This window comes from Oreochromis niloticus, linkage group LG14 (genome assembly GCF_001858045.2).
Source record: "Oreochromis niloticus isolate F11D_XX linkage group LG14, O_niloticus_UMD_NMBU, whole genome shotgun sequence".
Classification (NCBI taxonomy): domain Eukaryota; kingdom Metazoa; phylum Chordata; class Actinopteri; order Cichliformes; family Cichlidae; genus Oreochromis; species Oreochromis niloticus.
Genome location: NC_031979.2, coordinates 34,043,649 through 34,069,547, shown reverse-complemented (window position 1 = coordinate 34,069,547; position 25,899 = coordinate 34,043,649). Strand labels below are relative to the sequence as shown.

General features: G+C 40.0%; 2 protein-coding genes and 1 pseudogene across 6 annotated transcripts; 2 read left to right on the top strand and 1 right to left on the bottom strand.

The window, feature by feature from the left end:
• Positions 1 to 1,167: 1,167 nt before the first annotated feature.
• On the top strand, positions 1,168 to 21,143 carry LOC100690513 (rhomboid-related protein 4). Of its 3 annotated transcripts, XM_025898138.1 has the most exons (9): positions 1,168 to 1,208; positions 15,018 to 15,133; positions 15,943 to 16,107; positions 16,423 to 16,702; positions 16,898 to 17,030; positions 18,722 to 18,810; positions 19,333 to 19,398; positions 19,533 to 19,676; positions 19,843 to 21,143. In XM_025898138.1, exons 3-9 carry the CDS (start codon positions 15,955 to 15,957, stop codon positions 19,947 to 19,949), a joined length of 972 nt encoding a protein of 323 aa, XP_025753923.1. In that variant the 5' UTR covers positions 1,168 to 1,208; positions 15,018 to 15,133; positions 15,943 to 15,954; the 3' UTR covers positions 19,950 to 21,143. The 3 variants fall into 3 exon arrangements, with proteins under 3 accessions (XP_025753923.1, XP_003459486.1, XP_019223312.1); XM_003459438.5 differs by lacking the exon at positions 1,168 to 1,208 and having other exon boundaries at positions 14,879 to 15,133; XM_019367767.2 differs by lacking the exons at positions 1,168 to 1,208; positions 15,018 to 15,133 and adding an exon at positions 15,195 to 15,830.
• Positions 1,256 to 3,982, top strand: LOC109205100 (rhomboid-related protein 4). Of its 3 annotated transcripts, XM_019367770.2 has the most exons (5): positions 1,320 to 1,336; positions 2,592 to 2,678; positions 2,791 to 2,955; positions 3,271 to 3,550; positions 3,746 to 3,982. In XM_019367770.2, the coding sequence occupies exons 3-5, from the start codon at positions 2,803 to 2,805 to the stop codon at positions 3,880 to 3,882; spliced, it is 570 nt and encodes a 189-aa protein (XP_019223315.1). In that variant the 5' UTR covers positions 1,320 to 1,336; positions 2,592 to 2,678; positions 2,791 to 2,802; the 3' UTR covers positions 3,883 to 3,982. The 3 variants fall into 3 exon arrangements, with proteins under 3 accessions (XP_019223313.1, XP_019223315.1, XP_019223314.1); XM_019367768.2 differs by lacking the exon at positions 2,592 to 2,678 and having other exon boundaries at positions 1,256 to 1,336; positions 3,746 to 3,981; XM_019367769.2 differs by lacking the exon at positions 1,320 to 1,336 and having other exon boundaries at positions 2,246 to 2,678.
• Positions 9,720 to 12,170, bottom strand: LOC109205099 (tubulin alpha chain-like; annotated as a pseudogene).
• Positions 21,144 to 25,899: the final 4,756 nt, after the last annotated feature.

Sequence of the window (25,899 nt, the reverse complement as noted above, 5' to 3'; positions counted from 1 at the left end):
TCTCTCTTGTTTATTTATCGCCCACTTTGCGCCAGAAAGAGGAAACCAGCGGATGTCGCGTTAAACAACAGCAGCAAGTTTAAGCTTGATCAGCTGTTGTTAGAATTTATTTAATATTAATTTCTAGTATCAGCTGATGTTTGCTGGAGCCACAGCTGTAAAGCTGCTGGTCATGATATTGGTTTGGTTATCTGGTGAGAGGGAAACATGAAGATGAAACCAGGAGATGTCCTTACTGAATCATCAGAGCTGAACAGGTGATGGAGAAACAGGTTTACCTTTTAGGTGACATGAATGAGTTGAAGGGAAGTTATGAACTGTTTCTGAGAGACAAATAACACCAGGATCCTTTTCTAAGTAGCTGACAGCTGGTAACTGTGCAGGGGCGGGTCTAGCAAAGTGTTGCCAGGGGGGCAGGTAGGGCATTAACAGGGAAAGGGGGGGGACAAGGAAATACTTTTCTTTATTATTCTCATTTAAAATGTCTCGCTTTAAAAAAAAATAATTATCTGAGTCTTACAACAAACAATTGATAGATTGATACATATATACCATCAGAACAGTGTACATCACTGTCACAACAGTGTTTATTTTCATTCAAAGGCTTTATGATTTTTCCTATAATGGTGGGCCGGTCTCTAGTCAAAATGCCCGGGACGATTTTTTTGTCCCAGTCCAGCTCTGTATGCAGTTCATCTGCAGTCTGGTGTTACCTACATCTTCCTATTCAGAAGGCAGAATTTCCAAGTTCTGAGTACAATCAAAAGCACCACGACTGCAGTTTTTGTGTTGGATGTAAAAAGCAGGCTAGAATCATGGCGGCGGTCAACGACGGTCCAGGCGTGGGATTTCTCTCGTGGAAATGTGCACATTATTTTTTCCTTTCTATTGGTAGGTGGCACAGTGCACTTGTGGCAAGTAAGCAAGATAGAAGACTGACAATCTTGCTGGGTATCCAGTTACAGAAGCAACACATTAACAAGAGAATTCTGAGTAAAACCAAAGTTACTTTCCCTAGTAACTAGTTACTTTGAAAGTAACGAGTAACTTGAAGTAACTGAGTTACTTTTTTAGAGAACTAGTAATGTAACTAAGTTACTAATTTAAAGTAACTTACCCAACACTGCTGGTAAATGCTAGAAATGATGAAATATCTAGTAATACGTTTTGCTGACGTTTGATTAAGAGTTATATAAGTGAAACTTTAGGTTTTTTGTCAGCGTTAAATTGTGCTCAGCTGGTTAAACACCTGGCTAAACACCTGGCTAACGTTAAAGTTCGCGGTAGCGAAAGTAACTGAACAAGGAAGCGTTTCCAACGATTGACAGCGCTGACAGTAAGTTTACTTTTAGTTCCCCGTGAAGTGAATGTCATTGTATCTTGTGGGGCATTTTATTCCTTAGTAATGGAATATTGTGTTTTCCAAAGAACATCAGCATAAAGTTTGTTGTTAAGCTATTTTAAACTGACTTGCAGACTTTTTTCTAATTGCTAAGTATTATTGACTGTATCTGTTCAACTACAGTAACATTAACCAGAGGGATACCTTTCTTTGTTAGGTGTAGGCTGTGTGCAGGCAGGAGTGGTGGTAAGGAGGACCCAAAGTGCAGACGCTCGTAGTCAAAAGGTGAACTCAAAACAGCTTTAATGCTGAACTCAAAATAACAAACTTCCAAAGTGCAAAAAATAAACTCAGGCAAGCAGACAAAACACACAGCAAAAGAAACTGTAGATCGCGACACGGACACAGAGAAACACAGGGCTTAAATACACAGAGGGAGCAATCAGGGAATGGGCAACAGGAGGGAAACACAGCTGGGGCAAATCAGGCCTAACGAGACAAGGAAGCAAAACCAGATATATTAACATAAGACATGGACCTTCAAAATAAAACAGGAAACATAACACAGACTGAACTTACAGACACAGACTGACAGGCAGGCACTACAACAGAGGGAACAGAGACATGGGACCAGGGCAGACACAGACACTGACTGGACACGGGGATATAGCAACTAAGGATACACAGAAACGCGAACTAGACAAGGGGATACAGATGACAGGGGAGACAGAGCAACTAGAGAAGACAGAGACATAAACCATAAGACAGAACTCAAAGAAACCAAAGACTAGAAATTATAAATAATATAATAAACTCAAAAGCCCTGGGTCAACGACCCAGGCATCCTAACATTCTTATATTACTCTGGATCGCGGTGTTGGGGTTGCATGATATCTAAGGCTGTAGTGTGTATGTTTTGACTGTACATATACACCGCCATGTGACTCTGACATTTCCTGAACATCAAAGAAATTTGCATTTATAAGCTCATGGGGAAAAGAGGACTCAGTCTTTAATAATGAATATTAGTTAAATTTCTTATGTGTGCTGTTAGATATCAGCAAAAGGCATCTTAACTCATCATATTAAAGCAGGACAAGCAGTGGTATTCTTTTTCTTATAAAGGCTTCAGATAAAATCTAAAGTCTGGACTTCTGCTAGTAATTGAATTAAAATAAACTGTAACAACTTGAGCTTTCTCTGACAATTCTTTCTGCTTTCTAATGTTTGTGTTTTGTCTTAACAACAGCCCAGCACTTCCTTATTAATACAACTCGTAGTCAAGTAGAGGCAGTTTCGATGCATCTGAGTCTTTCAAAGCTGATACTCAGAGATTGTGAGAGCATTACCATAAATTAATCTGAACCCTTTCTCTAATAACTTATAAATGTGAATTTTATGGTAACCGAAAATGTCTGAAAAATAATCAGGCAGTTGTTTTTCCCTAGGCTATTTTCAGTATGCGAAACAGACAGAGGGGATCCCAGCTGGGCTTGCTGCTCCTTGCCTCCCAGGTGTTTCAACTGGGTCTGAACAATATCCCTCCCATCACTCTGGCTGTCCTGGCTCTCAATGTGTACCTTTACCTATTCCCTGCTGCCCCACTGTTTCAGGTAAATACACCAAATATACCTCTAAAGATGGAGACAAAGTCTGTCCATTTTTAATGTCGACCAATATTTATACACCACAAGGTTGACTATTTTGTTTTATCCAGTGCAGTAGCCCTGAAATAATTGTTTTAAAACTGTGTTACTAAATTGTTAGAATATAATCAACGAAAAATGTATAATTACATTAATGGGAAAGTTGTTTATCAAGTAGAAAGATTATGTGCAGATCTCATAATAACTAAAGTAAAAATATACTTTTTTTATGATAGTATTCTAAATAGTATTTAAAAAATGTATTATCTCTTAATTTCCTAGGCCTGTGTTAGTGTGCAGCAGGCCTACTGGTTAAAAGACTGGCGTAGACTCCTGCTGTCCCCACTGCACCATGCAGACGACTGGCATCTTTACTTCAACATGGTGTCCTTCCTCTGGAAAGGTAGAAGGCTGGAGCAACGGCTGGGTGGGCCCTGGTTCCTTTACCTGCTCTCAGTGTTCTCTCTGCTTACTGGACTGGTCTATCTAGTGTTGGAGGCGTTGTTAACAGAGCTCATGCAGGACCAGTCGTACAGCATGGCGTGTGCTGTTGGCTTCTCAGGTATAAATTATAGGGGAAAGTTCTATAATCCTTTATGTTGTAACTGATATAGAAGATTTGATCACTCTATATTTGTAAACATATATTGTATTATCTTCCTCCATATATCATGACCCACTATTTTATCTCTTTTTCCAGAAATGGCAACATCTCCTTATTCTTATGTATTTATCTTTGTAATGATTGTGCTTCTAGGTGTCCTGTTTGCTTTGAAGGTACTCAATAACCATTACTACCCCGGAAGTGTGACCTATGTGATGGGATTACCTGTGTCTAGTCGCTATGCTAGCTGGGTAGAGCTGGTGCTTATCCACATAACATCACCCGGGTGAGTTACATGTCCGTAATTCGTATCTGTAAAGTAATGGCTCCGGTTCTGGCTCCGTTCCTCTTCACCATCTACACTGCAGACTTCTCCCACAACTCCACCCAGTGCTTCCTGCAGAAGTTCTCTGATGACTCTGCAATAGTCGGCCTCATCTCTGATGGGGACGACAAGGAGTACAGAGGACTGACTCAGGACTTTGTGGACTGGTGCCAGCTGAACTACCTCCAGATCAATGCCAGTAAAACCAAGGAGCTGGTGGTAGACTTCCGCAGGCACAAACATCCTCCACTGCAACCACTGAACATCCAAGGTATGGACATTGAGGCTGTGGACAGCTACAGGTACCTTGGTGTTCATCTGAACAACAAACTGGACTGGACTCATAACTCAGACGCCCTCTACAGGAAAGGGCAGAGCAGGCTGTACCTGCTGCGGAGACTCAGGTCGTTTGGAGTAGAGGGCCCACTCCTGAAGACCTTTGTAAGGAGTAAATATTTAAACAAGATATTCTTCAGGCGAAATAAAGACACTCAAGACAGTTTAGATGGTAACAACGTGCGCACGCTGGGTGAGCGCTGCTGTCTCAGGCTCACAACCAGCGTATGCGGCAGTTCTTTATTTATAGCGTTTCAGAGTATGTGTGTATGTGTGTGTGTATGATTCTGAAGAATGGGCCCCTCTTGGTATTTGGGAGTGTATAGATAAGAACGTCCTGCTCTCCCCTTCCTGGGAGTGAAACGGCTCGTAGAGAGCCAGGTACAGAGGAGATGTCCTGGGTAAATCATATCTGAGAACACTATGCTTTTGTCTTTACTTCAGCTTCACTTCTAGTGAAGCAGTAAAATACGATTAAATGGAAAGAATAAATGGGTAAACAACTATTAACACTGAAATTAAAGATAAACTTTCAATAACGTATAAATGGAAGTGGGAATAATACTTGAAACATTTAAAAATCTCTTAACAACCTTCTATGACTCTGTGGTGGCCTCAGCCATCTTTTACGGTGTGGTCTGCTGGGGTGGCAGCATCTCTGCTGGGGACAGGAAGAGACTGAACAGGCTGATCCGAAGGGCCAGCTCTGTTCTAGGATGCCCTCTGGACCCAGTGGAGGTGGTGAGTGACAGGAGAATGGTGGCTAAGCTGTCATCACTGTTGGACAACATCTCCCACCCCATGCATGAGACTGTGACAGCACTGAGCAGCTCCTTCAGTGGGAGACTGCGGCACCCACGGTGTGGGACGGAGAGATTTCGCAGGTCTTTCCTCCCCACTGCTGTCAGACTCCACAACAAAGACTTTAACTGATCAAACACACACATGTGCAATAACACTAAGTGCAATAATCTTCCTGGCATCGTTGTATTTTTTACTCAGTTGTATATAGCATTTGTATTCTATTTTTATCTTATTGTATATTCTATTCTATTTTATTCTACTGTTTATAGTATTTTATTTTATTCTATTCTGTACAGTTGTGTACTGTATTTATTCTTATTTTATTTTATTCTAATTTTTGCTTCATAACTTTTGCACTGTCCACTTCCTGCTGTGACAAAACAAATTTCCCACATGTGGGACTAATAAAGGTTATCTTATCTTATCTTATCTTATCTTATCTTATCTTATCTTATCTTATCTTATCTTATCTTAATCGGGACTCTGGATTTACTACTCAGATAAAATATAGAGATACCAGTGTGAACACTGATGCAGCTAGCAGGGCAACAGCACTTCCAGGTGTCTGTGAAGGTTCTCAGTCATCCAGGTCATCGTAGTCAAAGGAGTTTGCAAAGAAAAGCGTCTGGACTTCTTTGAGTTGCTTGAAGACGTTTCACCTCTCATCCGAGAAGCTTCTTCAGTTCTAAGGTCAAATGGCCGAGAGTCCCAGATTTAAACCCAGTGGGAGTATCCCCTATGTAGCTGGTGTATCAGAGAAACTCAGGAGAGTTTTCTCCAAGCACGACATCCCAGTGTACTTCAGACCCAGCAACACACTCAGACACAAACTGGTTCACCCGAAAGACAAAACTCCAAAACACAGACTGAACAACGTGGTGTATGCTGTACAGTGCAGTGAGGAATGCCCGGACCTCTACATTGGAGAGACCAAACAGCCACTTCACAAGCGCATGGCACAACATAGAAGAGCCACCTCCACAGGACAAGACTCAGCAGTCCACCTGCATCTTAAGGATAAAGGTCAGTCTTTCGAGGATGCCAATGTTCACATATTGGACAGAGAGGACAGATGGTTTGAAAGAGGAGTGAAAGAGGCCATCTATGTCCACTGTGAGCGACCATCTTTGAACAGAGGCGGTGGTTTACGACACCAACTGTCTGCCATCTATAATCCAGTTTTGAGTTCCCTCCCCAGACGCCTTAACGCCCACTCACATCCTGGGCCATCTGACCTCAGGAAATCACATGATAGGGTGGGGCCAGGTTTCACAATGAGCTCACCCGAAACCCTGGCTGATTAGGTCCCACACCCACTTTCACACCTTGGCGCATGTGATTAGAGGATCACCAGGGGGTCCTTTGTCCCTCCTTGGGGGGATACTCCCACTGGGTTTAAATCTGGGACTCTCGGCCATTTGACCTTAGAACTGAAGAAGCTTCTCGGATGAGAGGTGAAACGTCTTCAAGCAACTCAAAGAAGTCCAGACGCTTTTCTTTGCAAACTCCTTTGAGCACTTCCAGGTATCTTTTTAAAGAGTTCAGATTAAACAGGCGAAATTAGCTGAAATTAGCTTTACAGGCACTCGCCTGTAAAGCTAATTTCAGTGTTAGTACACCACAAAGAAAGGTCAGTGGGCTTGCAAGTAGTGATGGCTTTAAAAAATTTATTTTCCAGTTCAAATTAATTTGAATTTGAATAATCCAACATCGATTCATTAAATCCTGAAATTGATTTTTAAATGTAAATGTATTATGCCAGAAACATCAGAATCTCAGCTAAAACATGGCATCGGGTGCTGAAAGCAGACATCTGTCAGATTCCAAAGCTGCACGTCACTCTCCGACCAAAATTCACTGAACCAGCAGCAAAAGGAGAGCAACCAGACTTTTGAAAAACATTGTAATGAATTCCCTCTTATTTTTGCTGTTTTGCTTCCACCATGATAAAATCACACTTCCTGCACAGCTCTCTCTCAGTGTACTTTGAGACCAATTCAATACTCAATACCGAAGAATTTTCAACTTTCACGAATTATGCCAAATTGCAAAACTCTTAGATTTGTCTCTAATAAAACTGCTACTGCAGCATTTTTTCAAGATGGTTTTATGCTATAAAAGACCAGGTCAGCAAAATCTCCTTCATATTTTTCTGTTTTATCCTCAGTTACTTTGACACAATGGCATTTCCTGAAATGCTTGGACCTCTGATGAAGTCTCACAAGTGTCAGCTTCATTTTTATACTTATATTGAGTTTGTAATTGCAGAGAAATAGTCGATTCACTTTGGGCATGCTATTTTCCAGCAGGAACCTTGGGGCTTAATCTGTTAAGCCACAGGAATTAAATAAAAAGTGCAATATTGTAACTGCTTTAGGATGTGTTATTAATTTAGAAAAAAAAATAATTTACAAGGTTTAGAGGCTTCTTTCGACAGTACATATCCAAGATAAATGATCATAATTACACTAGATTAATCCGGAATAAAGTAAAAGGCGTCTTCTATTAATTATAGAATAAAAAATGTAAATTTTAAACGTACAAATATCTTTTATGCCTCTCTAGTTTATAGACCCTTAGATTCGCCCTGACTTCCTCGGACCGCATTTCTAGAATCATTTTACGTATCGCCTCCTGGCGGTTTGGATGATAAATGTAACTCATGTATAACTTTTAACAATTTGAGTACAACCAAGTAATTTAAATTTTAATACAGTATTAGTACAATAAAACGGAATTTTAAAAAATGTGTTTCTTTCTGTGTCTTCATAGCTCTGCCTTCAATTACATACGTTAAAAGATGACGCAGCCAAACAGGTCACACTGCGAGAAGAAATCGATCAAGACTATTGATCTATGCAAAAATACAAAGGTGTATCCCACCAAGCAATCCCTTTGTATAAATTGATGTTTTTGTTTTCTTTCTCTTTTTTATATGTATTTATTTTCTTCATAAAAACACAGTATACTCGCTGCTTCACATTTACTCACATTTTCCTCTATATTATTATGTCTATGTTATTGTGTTGTCGTTCAATGATCACGTTGTTTACAGAAAGGGGTTTTTTTAAGCCAACAATAAGAAGTTCAAAATTATGAAAACAAAACAAAACAAAAACTTCCCATCTATATGCCGCTGTTCCTATAAGCAACAGATGCTCCGGCAGCTGAAGTCCGGGTAATGATCGTTGGCGGCAGGAAAGCTATACAGTTTGTAGAGTGTAGAAAACGGCGAGCCAAATCACCTGGCGCACGTGTTTACAATCGATGCCAGAAACCGGTGAGACAGAGCGGGACGTTAAACCTCTTCCGCTGAAGCCTCTGAACATGTTCGGCAGGCAGTCCCTGCTTGTAGTTACGATTATTAACAGGCATTTCTACTTTCGACCACTTAAAGTATTTATTTGTTTACTCATCTTTTTAAAATAAATGTAATTTAATTAATTACTTGACCTATTTACTAGGTATATCTTTTGGAGGCAATATTGACCAGAAATATTACTATTAAAAAGTAAATTGAATCAGGAAACTTAAAATAATATTAATATCTCCGTTGGGTGGCGGTAACTATTTCCCAAATCTGTGTCCTTAAATTTAAATATAAATTAGTGTACCAGTGACTGTATAAAGCACACAGCCTTAAATATATTTAATATTTAATACTGTAAGTATGTCATTAATTATGTGTTGTAGTTTCTAAATGTGACCACTGGGGGAATCAGCATGGGTGTTTGTGAACAATATACAAACATGGAAGGAGGTAAGAATTTCGAATGGTATTTAAACGTTCTGCCAACTAATTTTTAAACAAGACCACAGCAGCGGTATCGACAAAACGCACTTCAGTTATCTAAAGTAAATATTTTTTAGATGAAATAACATGATTGTTTTTATGCTGACTGTGCATGTATGTTTAAGGTGTATTTTATTTTTCATTTTTCTGTGGTGGCTGTTCGGGGTAGAACTAAAAAAACATTACCATTGGCTCAGCATATACTGCCAGATGCACACCTTTGATTCCCAAATTAGTGGCCAGGGTCCCTAGAGAGTGACAAATCTGATTGACTGTGAGATTATAGTATATAGATTACTATTTTAATGTAGATGTTAGAAAAAAGAAAATCTGTTCCTCACAAATGGGATTTCTGTGTTTGGGTGGAATATGCTTTTTGTGAAATATTATAGACTTTCCTCACTAGACCCCAAACACATAATTAGATGAAACCAGATTAAATTTTACAGCCCCAAGCAACTGCTGTTTTATGTATTTAAATATTTAAGGTGTAAAGCTTTAAAACTGTTCTTAGAGTTTGAGTATCAGTGTTTAAAAAAAATAAGGCACTGACACCTTGTCTTTTAATTGCTCATGTACTCTTTATTAAAGATCAGCAGCACCTTAATAAAAGAAAGTGCTGATACTGAAAGAACAAAACTACAAAACAAAGTGGTCATGTCTCCATGTTCTGTAATATACTTGCATATCTATATTATTGCTAATATATATTGTAATATATCTATATCACTAAAGCACTTCTGGATGGATGCAAACTGCATTTCGTTGCCCTGTACCTGTGCATGTGCAATGACAATAAAGTTGAATTCTATTCTGTTGAATTCTATTCTGAATTCTATTCTACATTCTCACATAGCATTAAAACACCACATTTTCAAACACATTTATTTAAAGTTGAAAAATATACACAGGAATATTGTAACAAGATTTGATAGAACAATGTAACAGTGCTTCTGAGCGAACTTGCATAACTTTGATGATTTTATTGCAATGAACCTACTCTTCACCTTCCTCATCTCCCTCACCATCAGCAGAGTCAACTCCAACCTCTTCATAATCCTTCTCTAGAGCTGCCATGTCGTCTCTAGCCTCAGAAAACTCGCCCTCCTCCATTCCCTCACCCACATACCAGTGAACAAATGCACGCTTGGCGTACATCAAGTCAAACTTGTGGTCGAGTCGTGCCCAGGCCTCAGCGATGGCGGTGGTGTTACTCAGCATACACACAGCCCTCTGTACCTTGGCCAGGTCTCCACCAGGAACCACAGTGGGTGGCTGGTAGTTGATGCCGACCTTGAAACCGGTGGGGCACCAGTCCACGAACTGGATGGTGCGCTTGGTTTTGATGTTAGCAATGGCAGCGTTGACATCTTTGGGCACCACATCGCCACGGTACAAAAGGCAGCAGGCCATATACTTGCCGTGGCGAGGGTCACATTTCACCATCTGATTGGCTGGCTCGAAGCAAGCGGTTGTGATTTCTGAAACAGTTAACTGCTCGTGATAAGCTTTCTCTGCAGAGATGACGGGGGCGTACGTGGCCAGGGGAAGTGGATACGAGGGTAGGGCACCAAGTTGGTCTGGAATTCTGTCAGATCAACATTGAGGGCACCATCGAAGCGGAGCGAAGCAGTGATGGAGGACACAATCTGGCTGATCAACCTGTTCAGGTTGGTGTAGCTAGGACGCTCGATATCAAGGTTCCTACGGCTGATGTCATAGATTGCCTCGTTATCTACCATGAAGGCACAGTCAGAGTGCTCTAGGGTGGTGTGGGTGGTCAGGATGGAGTTGTAGGGCTCAACCACAGCGGTGGACACTTGGGGAGCTGGGTAGATGGAAAACTCCAGCTTTGACTTCTTGCCGTAGTCGACAGAAAGGCGTTCCATCAGCAGGGAGGTGAAACCAGAGCCGGTCCCACCGCCGAAGCTGTGGAACACCAGGAAGCCCTGAAGACCAGTGCACCGGTCAGCCTGAGGATGGAGAGGGAAAGACAAAGTTAACAAGATACAATTATCTAGTTTACTTTGCCGATAATGACTCTGAATTTACCCACCAGTTTGCGGACCCTGTCCAGAACAAGATCAATAATCTCTTTGCCGATGGTATAGTGTCCACGGGCATAATTGTTAGCTGCATCCTCCTTGCCAGTGATCAGCTGGTCAGGGTGGAACAGCTGGCGATACGTCCCAGTCCGCACCTCATCTAAGGAAACAGACAGACATTTTGTTATTCAAACTGACTCACATATTACACTGCTATATTTAGCCAATGGTAACAATGCTTACCGATCACAGTGGGTTCAAGGTCCACAAAAACAGCTCTAGGGACATGCTTTCCAGCTCCAGTCTCACTGAAAAAAGTGTTGAAGGAATCATCTCCTCCGCCGATGGTCTTGTCACTGGGCATTTGTCCGTCTGGCTGAATGCCATGTTCCAAGCAGTAAAGCTCCCAGCAGGCATTCCCAATCTGGACGCCAGCCTGTCCAACGTGGATGGAGATGCATTCACGCTGTGGGGAAAAAACAAAAATAACATGTCAATTAGATGTACACCTTTTTCTTTTAGATCAGAGTGAAGGGACACAAATTGAAAAATTTTAATTGTATACTTGGGAACAATGCCAATTACTCCGTGCTTTTGGGCCAAACAGTCTTTAAAAAGTATCCCAATCACAAGCATACTAGTTTTCACTTGACTGCTTTCTCCATACATGGTGTTGCTATGCAACAAATCTTTCCTTCCTTAACTACCGATGACATACGTGCTGTTGAAATTTCAAAATGTGTGCCCTTTTCACCTGGAATCTATGACTGAAAAAAAAAACTTAATGTTTGAGTGTAGGAAAAAAACGTTTTAACGAAACCGAATATTCAAGTGATAGTGAACAAAACAATTCTCTCCGTTCACACTTCAACCACCATTTTTTCCCCCTATCTGATCTGCTCACCATTTACAAGACATCTACTAAGCCTAAAACACAATAAAACCCCCTAATCATTTATATATTTAGACCACGCTTCTTGCATAACTATCACAGAGTAAAGTAAAATTCAGTGTGGAGAAATCCATGTTCCCATTTCTACTTTGGGGTTAAAGGTAACACTTCCCTCCTCACTCCTTAGAACTGGGGGAGGTCAAAAATGCGGAAGAAACATATCGCCCGTAACTGACTACTAAAAGTTTGTTTTTACAACGTTTCTTACCATTTTGCTCTTTGGTGTTTAAGCTAAAAAAACGGCAGAAAAATCTCAAACCGACCGTTAAGCGTCGACGTAAGAGGAAATAATGAAGCAGATCATGACGCTTTCCCGCCTAAAGAGGATTGAACCATTTCTTGAACATTAGGGTGGAGGTGGATCACTGGTATGCTTAATTTTACCCCCCAAAATCTAGAAAAGAAAGTTAACCGCCAGGTTAATTCTGAATAAATTAAAATAATGTATATAAATTAAAATATAATAATTTAAAATTATAATAACTAAAAGCGACATTAACCCCCCTAGTTCACAAAGCCTTAGAATCGCTCTGACCACATTTCTAGAACGGTTTTTGTTGGATGTTGAACGTAGTCACTTGGAAAAAAAAGCGTCTGGACTTCTTTTAGTTTCTTGAAGACGTTTCACCTCTCATCCGAGAAGCTTCTTCAACTCTAAAGTTCTCTTAGTTCTATGTTTAATACTAAGATCACTAGCAAGTGGCGAGGCTTGTTTCTAGATTAATTTCAAAACCATAAAGTTTATTCAGTCTACTATATCTATTACGATCAATCTAAATACTGTTTTTCTAAATACCCAACTTGTAGATTTACCCTACCCTAATACAGCTTACTGTTCTCATTGCGCCTTTCTCCCTTTTTCCCCTGTGTCTTGGCCAGAGTGATTGTTGTTATTATTATCATAGTTTCTTGTAGGTATTGTTTTTACTGCCTTTGTTTATGATAATAATAATAATAATAATGATAATCATCATCATCATCATCATTATCATCATAACAATAATAATAATCATCATAATCATAATAATAATAATAACAATAATAATTAAAGCTGCAAGCAGCGATATGAGGGCCCTCGCACCCCCGGCGCGTCGAGCCAAGCCCAACACCTAAAACCAGCGCGTCTGATCTGATGTGACATTGATGGAATTCATGCATTTAACCACCAGCTAAAATTTCATCTCATTCAACCATTATTATAGTCGTCCCACTAGGTGGCGCTCTAACCATTACTGACAAATGGCATAACAAACATTTCCGAGCTCGAGTCTCATCACGCCTGCGACCTTTGGGAGAGATTGGGCATTGTGTTTTTGAGCGACAGCAGGTTACTGCTTTTTGGCGAGTGATTGAAACTCCACGTGCCGCCATGACCACCCCGTTTCCCTGAACGTAAAAAGCTTCGCAATTTAACATCACAAAGGTCTTTAGATTCCACACACAGGAGATCGCGTAAATCTAATGAAATCCCTTGGAGGAGTTCGTCAAAGTATGAGGCCTGAAAAGAGGGGAAAATGTCGCCAAATTTACACATTAATTTTAAAATGGCTGACTTCCTGTTGGATTTGGGATATTGCTCCAAGAGACTTTTTTGTACATCTTGATATCTCCAATAAGCTTGCCAGGTTTCAAACTCATACATAAAACACAGAGCAGGGGCTGTTGTTTTGAAATTTTGTAGGGGGCGCTGTGGAGCCATTTTGCGCTGTTGAAGGAAAATGAACATATAAAAAGAAATCCCTCATCACATTAGAGGTGTGCGCCAAATTTCAAGACTTTTTAAACTTTTCAAGCCCCTCAAAAGCCACTTCATCTTTCATGGTGAACTGCGTTGCCACCAGGGTGCGCCGTTCAGTTTATAGTCACAATTTTCTCACTGAAGCATCAAGAGGGACTGATGGTGATATTCACCGCTTTTGAGGTGGCCACGATGAACCTGTGAAAATCAGTACAACAAAATGAAAGACATGACATTTCCTGGTGCCACTAGGTGGCGCTCTACGTATTCCTGACAATGGGCATATCAATCTGTTCAGGGCGGGTCTGACATCATCCCTGTAAAATCTGGTACTGATCACATTGGATTTCATTGAGTTACACTAATTTGTTTCTTCATGGCGAGACCTCAATGTTCGCCATGCTGCTGGGGTCACACCCTTCAGCGAAAACTCACAGTTTTCTCTGTAACCCAAGACCAACTCCTTAAGGCTTTCCTGGAGAAATTTGAGGCTGCAGATGTCACCCATTACAATACTGTACCCCAAAGTGTAAAACATGACATTTCCTGTTCCCACTAGGTGGCGCTGTCCCTGGTGTCAAATATGGCAGTTGAAATATGTTCAGGGGTGGAGCCTTATCATATGTGTCCACTTTGGTCAAGGTCGGACAATGTATGACAGAACGAGAGGCAATAAGATTTTCATGGCGAGTCATCGAAATTCGCCGTGGCGCCACGGCCTCACAGTAACCCGAAAACTCAAAAGCTCCGCAATTTAACATGGCCCAGGTGTGTAGTTGACACTGACCAAATATGAAGCTTGTACGATGAAATTCCAATGAGGAGTTCGCAAAAGTTCGAGGCATGGAAATGGCAAAATTAGAGCCAAAATGTCACCTTCACTTCCAAATGGCGGACTTCCTGTTGGGTTTAGGACATGGCCATAATAGACTTTTATGTGCGTCTCCGAACGTTAGATATGTGTTCCGAGTTTTATACATGTAGGTCATACCCATCTCAGGGGCTCGCGTTTCTCATTTTTCTAGGTGGCGCTACTGAGCCAATTTTCCCTGGACATGTCTACGGACATTAAAATACGTAAATTTTCACCAGACCTGACGCGTGTGCAAAATTTCATGAGTTTTCGAGCATGTTTAGGCCCTCAAAAGGCCGATTCATTTGCCGAAATAATAATAATAATAATAATAATAAGAAACAGAGCAGATACAATAGGGCCTTCGCACTTTTGTGCTCGGGCCCTAAAAACTGACCTTTACCTCGCAAACCCCAATGCGGCTGCGCTAACTACGTAGCTTTGTTATTGTCACGTGACCTCTGACGCTTGCACAGCGCCAACTTGTCGAGTTGTTACTGGTAAATGCTAGAAATGATGAAATATCTAGTAATACGTTTTGCTGACGTTTGATTAAGAGTTATATAAGTGAAACTTTAGGTTTTTTATCAGCGTTAAATTGTGCTCAGCTGGTTAAACACCTGGCTGACGTTAAAGTTCGCGGTAGCGAAAGTAACTGAACGAGGAAGCGTTTCCAACGATTGACAGCGCTGACGGTAAGTTTACTTTTAGTTCCCCGTGAAGTGAATGTCATTGTATCTTGTGGGGCATTTTATTCCTTAGTAATGGAATATTGTGTTTTCCAAAGAACATCAGCATAAAGTTTGTTGTTAAGCTATTTTAAACTGACTTGCAGACTTTTTTCTAATTGCTAAGTATTATTGACTGTATCTGTTCAACTACAGTAACATTAACCAGAGGGATACCTTTCTTATATTACTCTGGATCGCGGTGTTGGGGTTGCATGATATCTAAGGCTGTAGTGTGTATGTTTTGACTGTACATATACACCGCCATGTGACTCTGACATTTCCTGAACATCAAAGAAATTTGCATTTATAAGCTCATGGGGAAAAGAGGACTCAGTCTTTAATAATGAATATTAGTTAAATTTCTTATGTGTGCTGTTAGATATCAGCAAAAGGCATCTTAACTCATCATATTAAAGCAGGACAAGCAGTGGTATTCTTTTTCTTATAAAGGCTTCAGATAAAATCTAAAGTCTGGACTTCTGCTAGTAATTGAATTAAAATAAACTGTAACAACTTGAGCTTTCTCTGACAATTCTTTCTGCTTTCTAATGTTTGTGTTTTGTCTTAACAACAGCCCAGCACTTCCTTATTAATACAACTCGTAGTCAAGTAGAGGCAGTTTCGATGCATCTGAGTCTTTCAAAGCTGATACTCAGAGATTGTGAGAGCATTACCATAAATTAATCTGAACCCTTTCTCTAATAACTTATAAATGTGAATTTTATGGTAACCGAAAATGTCTGAAAAATAATCAGGCAGTTGTTTTTCCCTAGGCTATTTTCAGTATGCGAAACAGACAGAGGGGATCCCAGCTGGGCTTGCTGCTCCTTGCCTCCCAGGTGTTTCAACTGGGTCTGAACAATATCCCTCCCATCACTCTGGCTGTCCTGGCTCTCAATGTGTACCTTTACCTATTCCCTGCTGCCCCACTGTTTCAGGTAAATACACCAAATATACCTCTAAAGATGGAGACAAAGTCTGTCCATTTTTAATGTCGACCAATATTTATACACCACAAGGTTGACTATTTTGTTTTATCCAGTGCAGTAGCCCTGAAATAATTGTTTTAAAACTGTGTTACTAAATTGTTAGAATATAATCAACGAAAAATGTATAATTACATTAATGGGAAAGTTGTTTATCAAGTAGAAAGATTATGTGCAGATCTCATAATAACTAAAGTAAAAATATACTTTTTTTATGATAGTATTCTAAATAGTATTTAAAAAATGTATTATCTCTTAATTTCCTAGGCCTGTGTTAGTGTGCAGCAGGCCTACTGGTTAAAAGACTGGCGTAGACTCCTGCTGTCCCCACTGCACCATGCAGACGACTGGCATCTTTACTTCAACATGGTGTCCTTCCTCTGGAAAGGTAGAAGGCTGGAGCAACGGCTGGGTGGGCCCTGGTTCCTTTACCTGCTCTCAGTGTTCTCTCTGCTTACTGGACTGGTCTATCTAGTGTTGGAGGCGTTGTTAACAGAGCTCATGCAGGACCAGTCGTACAGCATGGCGTGTGCTGTTGGCTTCTCAGGTATAAATTATAGGGGAAAGTTCTATAATCCTTTATGTTGTAACTGATATAGAAGATTTGATCACTCTATATTTGTAAACATATATTGTATTATCTTCCTCCATATATCATGACCCACTATTTTATCTCTTTTTCCAGAAATGGCAACATCTCCTTATTCTTATGTATTTATCTTTGTAATGATTGTGCTTCTAGGTGTCCTGTTTGCTTTGAAGGTACTCAATAACCATTACTACCCCGGAAGTGTGACCTATGTGATGGGATTACCTGTGTCTAGTCGCTATGCTAGCTGGGTAGAGCTGGTGCTTATCCACATAACATCACCCGGGTGAGTTACATGTCCGTTATTCGTATCTGTAAAGTAATCGGGACTCTGGATTTACTACTCAGATAAAATATAGAGATACCAGTGTGAACACTGATGCAGCTAGCAGGGCAACAGCACTTCCAGGTATCTTTTTAAAGAGTTCAGATTAAACAGGCGAAATTAGCTGAAATTAGCTTTACAGGCACTCGCCTGTAAAGCTAATTTCAGTGTTAGTACACCACAAAGAAAGGTCAGTGGGCTTGCAAGTAGTGATGGCTTTAAAAAATTTATTTTCCAGTTCAAATTAATTTGAATTTGAATAATCCAACATCGATTCATTAAATCCTGAAATTGATTTTTAAATGTAAATGTATTATGCCAGAAACATCAGAATCTCAGCTAAAACATGGCATCGGGTGCTGAAAGCAGACATCTGTCAGATTCCAAAGCTGCACGTCACTCTCCGACCAAAATTCACTGAACCAGCAGCAAAAGGAGAGCAACCAGACTTTTGAAAAACATTGTAATGAATTCCCTCTTATTTTTGCTGTTTTGCTTCCACCATGATAAAATCACACTTCCTGCACAGCTCTCTCTCAGTGTACTTTGAGACCAATTCAATACTCAATACCGAAGAATTTTCAACTTTCACGAATTATGCCAAATTGCAAAACTCTTAGATTTGTCTCTAATAAAACTGCTACTGCAGCATTTTTTCAAGATGGTTTTATGCTATAAAAGACCAGGTCAGCAAAATCTCCTTCATATTTTTCTGTTTTATCCTCAGTTACTTTGACACAATGGCATTTCCTGAAATGCTTGGACCTCTGATGAAGTCTCACAAGTGTCAGCTTCATTTTTATACTTATATTGAGTTTGTAATTGCAGAGAAATAGTCGATTCACTTTGGGCATGCTATTTTCCAGCAGGAACCTTGGGGCTTAATCTGTTAAGCCACAGGAATTAAATAAAAAGTGCAATATTGTAACTGCTTTAGGATGTGTTATTAATTTAGAAAAAAAAAATAATTTACAAGGTTTAGAGGCTTCTTTCGACAGTACATATCCAAGATAAATGATCATAATTACAATATATCTGACTGAGTCAAAACCGAATCAAATTTAATCAAATTCAATCAGGTCCTTGTGAATCAGAATTGAGTCAGTTGTAGAAATCAGTGACAATACCCAGCCCTACTTGCAAGTGGATATAAAAAACGCAGAGGGGATGTTTAATATATTTTTTAAATGGTACATGAAGGGCTACTATGGCTCAGAGAACAAAGAAGCATTAAAGTACTCCGCTACAGTCACTGAGCAGAATCAGGTATTTGTGTTACAGATAATAAAAATGCAAAACGGGTTCCTCCAAAACTGGCTAAACTGTTCTCTGTTTTTTTTTAATTATATTTTCGTATCAGTCAGTATTCACAGAGGGTAAGGCTACATAATGTCATTTCATGATTGAATCAACACATGCTTCATAAGGCTCACAAAATGTTCCATACCCACATCGACTTCTCTCTAATATAATACTGCTCCAGATTCAGATGCATCCTTCTGCTCACTGATGTGTGATTAGTATGCAGTTAGACTCAATGACAATTAGTAGTGTTTTATTTTAGGAACCTGTTGTTTGAGGTGTTGAATTAAAATGTCCTGTAGATGGCAGTGTTTGATTAAATAGCAATAATCTATGCTTCTCTTCTTCAGGACCTCTTTTGTTGGTCACCTGTCAGGTATCCTGGTTGGTCTCCTCTACACCACCGGACCACTGAAGAAAATCATGAAGAAATGTGCAGGTCTGAATTCATGTTTTTTCCCCACCTGTTTTCTTACATTTATATTAATGCAGCCACTTGTAAGATGGCAAAAACACAGTGGACCAAAGTCTAAAGATTCAAGTGTGATAGAAAATGTGTGATAGAACACTAGAGTCAGCTTTGAGAATTAATCCATGTACAAATATAAATACTTGTTAGTAACACTGTTTAAACGGAAACAATGTGGGAGCCCTTCAGTTGGTCTGCTGACAAGCCCCTGGGGGGAGCTCCGGTGTATCTGCCTGAAATGAGAGCAAGACTTTCATAAATGCAGCTAAACTTTGTGATGCAAATTAAAAGCTAAATTGTCATCAGGTGATAGCCAGTGGCATCCTTCGGTTGCTCTAAACAGAGAGGTTGGTCAATAGGTTCAACCTAAAGCAAACTACAAATGGACTAGATCAAGCTTTCTTACAATACCTTTCCTACAAGTACCTGATATTTATATAGAATCTGATTATTGAGAGGAAAACTGAAATAATCTGCCTATATTTTTACCAGGGTTTGTGACATCGAATGGATATAACTCACAGCCCGGTGCCTACTACAGATCTTCAGGCCCTTCAGGTATGATGGCATTTACAGAAAATGACTGTATACTGACTAATATATTGTAGGCTTTGCTCTCTTCACGGGATTTGCAGACAATAACGAGAGTATACAATATGCCAGACTTAACCTTGTGTGTATGTGTGTCTCAGGCTACACTGGCACTGGTAGAGGATTCTCAGGAAACTATCAGTATGCACCAGGTTACACAGCAGATTATACCGCATCTTATACAGGTGGACTGACAGAGGAAGAGCAGTTAGAGGAAGCCATCAGAAACAGCCTGAATGACAGAGGTAAGAGAGGAGGGGACTGATTTGATAAGTGGAAAAGGGTTCAAGTGATTTATTTTTTTTATATCTATCTGATGTCACTGGTTTATTTTTCTTTTCTTTTCTTTTCTTTTCTTTTCTTTTCTTTTCTTTTCTTTTCTTTTCTTTTCTTTTCTTTTCTTTTTTTTAGGTCAAACCCGGCAGAGAGGAGCTCCCCCTGCTTATGGTTTCCACCTCTCCGAAGATGCCAGAGCTGAGGAAATCAGGCAAATGAGACTGAGGAGGTTTGACAGATGAATGACAGACAGCGGCAAGGAAGAAGAATTTTTACTGAAAAGTTCCAAATGCTGCATCCACCAGCTGAGGATGATTGCCCTGAATAAGAAGATCCAAAATCACAGCCTGACATATTTAAGAGGTCTTTGTTGTGTGGCGCTTTATGCTAAGGTGGCACTAAAATGAATTAATGTCACCTATGGAAAATGGCTGTGATGCTTAATAAGAGTTCAAAGGCTAATGAGCAGTTTTTGATCTATCTGATGACACTGAAGACAACTTTTGATGCACGTTCGGTAGCAGAGATTAAAGGTAATATTAGTTTTGAAGTAGGTAGCAGACATGGTATTAAAAATGCTGTTTAATGCTGCTTTACGTCTATACTTGAATTGGAGAACTGCAACAAGTCTTACTTAAACACCACTATATTTACTCCAGTCACCTAGTGTTCTTTTTCCACACAAGCAATAAAGACGAGACAAAGTTTTGTTTAAACGGCTTTAAAATGTTTACTGCGATGTCTCAGCATATGTTCATCAACTTAGAGATCCAACGACAAGAGAATGGAATCAGAGCTATTATCCGTTTACTCCAAACTTCGGAAAGCCGTGATTGTAAATTCTAAGAGTCTGGATGATGAAATCCACTGACATCTGAAACATAATGTTGCAGGAGCTATCCTGGAGGTGAGCAAGACTTCTGATCTCAGTAAGCCTCTACTTATATTACTCAACTACAAAAGGCAAAAATGAAGCTGGTATTAAATTTTAAATTATGTCTTTTTTTTAATTTCCCCTAAGATCCCTTTAAATTTTAACAGGCCAGTATTTTCAAGAAAGTTCAGCAAAGTTCAGCAAAAGATATGAACAATGTGCTCATGATGCATTCGCTCGTCAGTAAAGTTTTACTGATTCTGTCATGTTTAAGTTCAAGTCGTTTATCATTAGATTGCAAAAATATGCCGCATTGTGCCAAAAGTTTCTAAATTCTTCTTGATGTTTTTGCTAAAGTTTATAAATGTTGCTTTTTGGTGCACAAAACATCTGCTTTCATGAATGCTCAGTATGCCTTTGTAGTCGTACATTTATTTATTTACATACGTTTACACATACTGCTCATTCACTATTTTGAGTTGAAATAATCCGTGCATACCTGCGAACGTACAGCCGAAATACATCATCTATACGCTATTAAATATTTTTATAGGAAATAAAATGGAGTTATGTGTAATTTGTTTTTTAAACAAAACAAATCCAACACCATAATACTCTAACCTTTGTAATAAGGCACCGAGCTAGACTGATGCTGTCTGTAAGTAAAGTTAGGAGGGAACATTTAAGAAGTACATTGCTGGCTCAGATTTCCCCTAAAGCCCTGAGGCGTGACGGGAAGTAGGACAGCTTAAAAATTAGAGCTAAGAAACCCAACGAACCATAGCTCAGCCCACATGGGTCGAAAACCATAATATTACAGTAGATTTGATAAAGTCTTGCCATTTCAAGTGGGGTGAGAGGGTCAAAAGGTTGGGCGTTACACATCCAGGCTCACTGTCATAGTAGGCGGATTTAAATATTTTTATATCAGATGTGTGCTGACAGTTTACATAGTTTGATTTTTGCAACCTGCCAAGAGGAGCGTGGGAGCTGAGCGGTGCAGAGGGGGCCTGGCAGAACATGAATGGGGGAGGCTGAAGAGTGACAGAGGGGATGACAGGATGGGGACAAGGAAGAGGTGTCTGAGTTGTCTGTCTGGAGCACGGCTGCACATTAAAGGCAGTTCTTGGCATGTTGGCGGTTCTGTTTCAGTTCGTCATCTCACATCGCACCTCCTCTGTTAACAGATCTGACTGATTGGTTCTGTGAAGAGCTCCACCTGCTGTGACACTGTCACTGAGCATTAGAGAGGAAACAGTGAGAAACGCTCATCTCCTGATTCACCCATGGAGGCTGAGTTCAGCTGAGGATTTAGAGAGGTTCAGCGATACATACACACAAACCAGATGATTCTAAATCAAAGGTTTGGAGTGTTAGGTATTTGATTGATTTTTAAAAATAGTTTTATGTGTTGCCTTGTGGGTCAATTTCAAAGCACCAGTGACCAAACACACCATAAAATTTCTTTTGTAAGTGGCCAAAGAACCTGGTAGTGACTAGCCTAAAATACCCTTCAGCTCTCTGACTGTGCTTATTAGCCAAGCAGGGCCACCCGGCTAACACATTCTGCATACCCACTCTGATCCACTAGAAAAGAAACACCCACTCCAGTCGATCCGGCGTGAAGGTCAATTTGTCTTTGCATCTGCCAAAGCCAGCTGAGATCACGATAGAGTCCCACGGGACCAGTGCCACTGCATAAATGAAATAAGCCCATGTTAAAAGAGGAAGCTCTCATTTTTTTGGATGACTATAACCCCTCCCCACTGCACTGTGATTAACTTCATCAAACTCAAATCCTGCTCAGCAACTCGTAAAGTCTCGTGGAGAATGGTATTAACTTGTACAGAGGTATAAGCCCAGGGCTAACTTTTAGAACAGTTATGTCACCCGTGTGCCAGAGTTACATACTGGGGTGAAATCCCCCTTATCACTCCAAGTCCACCCTTAACCTCACATAGTTTCCTGTTGATTTTGTTCTCTGCTTCTTCTTCCCTGCCACGCAGTGGAACGATGTGGACCATCCTTTTTCACGGTCAACAGTCCTGCACGCCAACGTGGGTATTTTTAGTTATTTTGATTAAATAAACAATAAGCAAACGTTTTCTGATGCAGGAAATGTTTTTCAAACAAAAAGTTTTGATATGTGGTTAGTCAAATAATATAAATGGTTTTACACCGTTTTTAAATATAGGCACATGTGGTCTCAAATAAGTCTTTTTCATACAAAGATTACCCTCACTTTGAAAAAAGGTATAAAAAGCTCTTGAGATGGAATATTATAAATGTATACAGTGTGCAAATACTAATAACACTAGTATTTGCACAATCTTGTAATACTAGTGAACTATTCTTCCTTTGAGTACTACTTGTGTTCATTATGTAGCACACGATACATAATCTCCAGTAACTGTGTATTTCAATGTTCTGTGACGTATACAATACGATACCTGTGTTCTGCAGTAGGCCAATGAATCAGTGCTCTTGATTATATGAATATGTGATGAGCGTGTTATGTCTCTGTGTACATTGGAGTGTTTTTCCAAATCTGAAACTGAACTTTGCAGAATGCACCTTGTATGTTTAAAAACTACCTGCCTAGTGTTAGATTTCTTTTCAGCCTCTCTTTCTGGTGTATATGCTCAACTCAGACCGCACTGCAAACCAGCCAGGGAAATGTGTTTGCTCACAACAAAATGTAGTGCACGCTCTAAAGATAGCAAGGCAAATAAAGCAAACATAAACACTGACAGACACGTAAAAACATGGAATTGATTGGCTCCCTCGAGCACAGCCAGCTTTAGAGTCTTTATTCTTTTTCAGGGGTGATATTTGCTTCAACTTGTCTGCTTCAGCCCTGAGCTGTCCACCACTTGACTAGCTTCTCGACAGCAACTTGAGGGGCTGACGGGAGTCCTTGAGTTGAGCCTATCATACTCACTCGTTCCACTCATATCAAGTCAAGTCTACTCTTACACCTACTTTTTTTTGCACCCAGTTGCCTTCTGTGTTGCTGTCACACAATCTCTCCCTTTTACATTCCCGTCTTTTGTTCTCCCCTCCATCTCAGCGTGTCTCTCTCTACTGCTTTAGGAATTTTTTTCCTTTGAATTTTGATTCCTCCCCAGTGTCTCTCCACCCACCTTTTCTAAAAACTCTCTTTTCCCCTTTCCTCTGTGCATCTCACTGATGCTCTTCTCTCCTTTTCCCTTGATGTTTTTTTCCGTTTGTCTCTTGATTCGTCTCACACTATCTAGCGTTGGTTTTGAACTCACTAGATCTCTCCTTTTCTCGGTCTTTCTCGGTTTCACATACGCATACAGACACTCACTTCTCACGAGTTGCCTGCAGATCACAGTTGGCATGTCTCTCAGTAAGCTGCAGAGTTACCAAGCTTCTTGATTCATACCAGCTATCTGGGTGACCCATTTCTGCACAAGCTCACAGTGCTGTCAAATGAAGTACTGTAAAGCTTTTTATTGCTTTAATTCAACAGTACATCTACAAGTAAACTACCTCAGTGTGGTTTTCTTTCTGATTATCTGAATTTGGGTTTGGCACATTCAGTGGAGTACGGGGGGAACCTTCTTGCTCCACCATGTGGGAGTAGACCTTGTTATGAGGACTAAACTAAACATGTTAAATAAAGTCTTAAAGCATATTCATACAGCTTAGTTTGGGTCCTGATCATCCATGAACCCCCTGCGTTGACTCTGTGCTGCACTAATGCTGTGCCCTACAGTTTGGGAACCACTAGTACAAGATAAAAAAGGATAGAACCCTTTTTGCTATTTTATAGCTTGATTATAAATGATTAATTGTATTTTTTATCTGTACATATCTCAGAAAAAAACATATATAAATTAAGACCATGATACAGTACATGCAGTAAATACCAGAATAAGGAGCAGCAAAAAGTAATCATCAAGATCAAGTATTACATGTTATTTAACCATCACATAATGCTAATAGACTTCACTTAAAAACCATATTAAAATTATGTACTCTTCATTTTGTTTAAAAAAATGACATTTGGAGTAACGTGACAAATGTGGGTACCATGAGAGAGCGAGGCCATGCCACAAAATATGATGAAGCAGTTTTTATGTGAATGTTATATAGCCTGCCCACATTGGAGCATTTAACTGTTTTAACATCTTACAGATATATTCTGTAAACCTGTGGCTTCTAATTTTGTTTGTAGAATGATCCAGAGTCTCAAAAGCCTTTGGAAGATTAATTAAAACAGAACCAGTGTACAAACCACGAGTCATACTGAATCTTACTGTATCACAAAGGTACGTAAGAGCAGTATCAGTAGAGTATCCTGGTCTAAAACCTGACTGAACTTTATATATTAGCTGGAACTATTTCACATAAAATGGAGGAAATAATCATTCAGTCCCCTGCTGAATTTGTAAGTTTACTAACTTAAATGAATAGTCTCTAACTTTTTTGGTATTTAATTTTAATGAAGAGCGACACTCCAAGACCAAGAGAGACCAAAAATCCAGAAAAAAACATGTCATTGAGTGAAATAAGTATGTAATCCTCTACATCCTAGCCAGAATTCCGACTCCCACAGATTGCCCATGTGGCACAGAGATTTCAATCAGTCACTCAATCAGTTATTGATACTCCTGATGCCAGCTTGTTACATGGATAAAACACACCTGTGAGAATCAGATTCTTACATTCCAACCTCTTCACCAACATAGTCAAGACCAAAGAGCTATCAGAGGACATCAGGATTAGATCAACCTGCAAAGGCTGAGATGGGCTGCAAGACCATCAGCAAGAGCTTTGTGAGAAAGTGACAACTGTTTCTGCAGTTATATAGAAATGGAAAAAATATAAAATGACCAGAAATGGTAAATGGACTGGTTCTTATATAGCGCCTTTCTACTCTGAGCACTCAAAGCACTTTATACAACTAATTCGTTCACCCAATCACTCCCATTTACACAAGCACTTCTTCTAAGCTTAAGTATCTAACATTCATACTCCGATGGATGCATCGGAGAGCAACATGGGGTTAATATCTTGCCCAAGGATATTTGGCATGCAGACTGGAGCAGCCTGGGATCTGGTTAGTGGCTGATCTGCTCTGCCACCTGAGCTACAGCCACCCAGATCACCAGAAAGGTGATCATGAGCAGATGTGACATCTTGCAGCAGCGGATCTCAATAAATCACATGATAGGGTGAGGCAAGGTCTCACAATGTTTCCACCCAAAACCTTTGCTGATAATGACCCACACCTTTTTTCCCACCTTGGCTCATGTGATGAGGCACGTGAATAGTGGGTGAACTTCCAC

Excerpts from the sequence above, each read along its gene's own strand:
- LOC109205100 (XM_019367770.2), top strand. The coding sequence starts at position 2,803 with ATGCGAAACAGACAGAGGGGATCCCAGCTGGGCTTGCTGCTCCTTGCC. Across the intron at positions 2,956-3,270 it reads CTGCTGCCCCACTGTTTCAG|GCCTGTGTTAGTGTGCAGCA; the intron begins GTAAATACACCA and ends TTAATTTCCTAG. Across the intron at positions 3,551-3,745 it reads GTGTGCTGTTGGCTTCTCAG|GTGTCCTGTTTGCTTTGAAG; the intron begins GTATAAATTATA and ends TTGTGCTTCTAG.
- LOC100690513 (XM_025898138.1), top strand. The coding sequence starts at position 15,955 with ATGCGAAACAGACAGAGGGGATCCCAGCTGGGCTTGCTGCTCCTTGCC. Across the intron at positions 16,108-16,422 it reads CTGCTGCCCCACTGTTTCAG|GCCTGTGTTAGTGTGCAGCA; the intron begins GTAAATACACCA and ends TTAATTTCCTAG. Across the intron at positions 16,703-16,897 it reads GTGTGCTGTTGGCTTCTCAG|GTGTCCTGTTTGCTTTGAAG; the intron begins GTATAAATTATA and ends TTGTGCTTCTAG.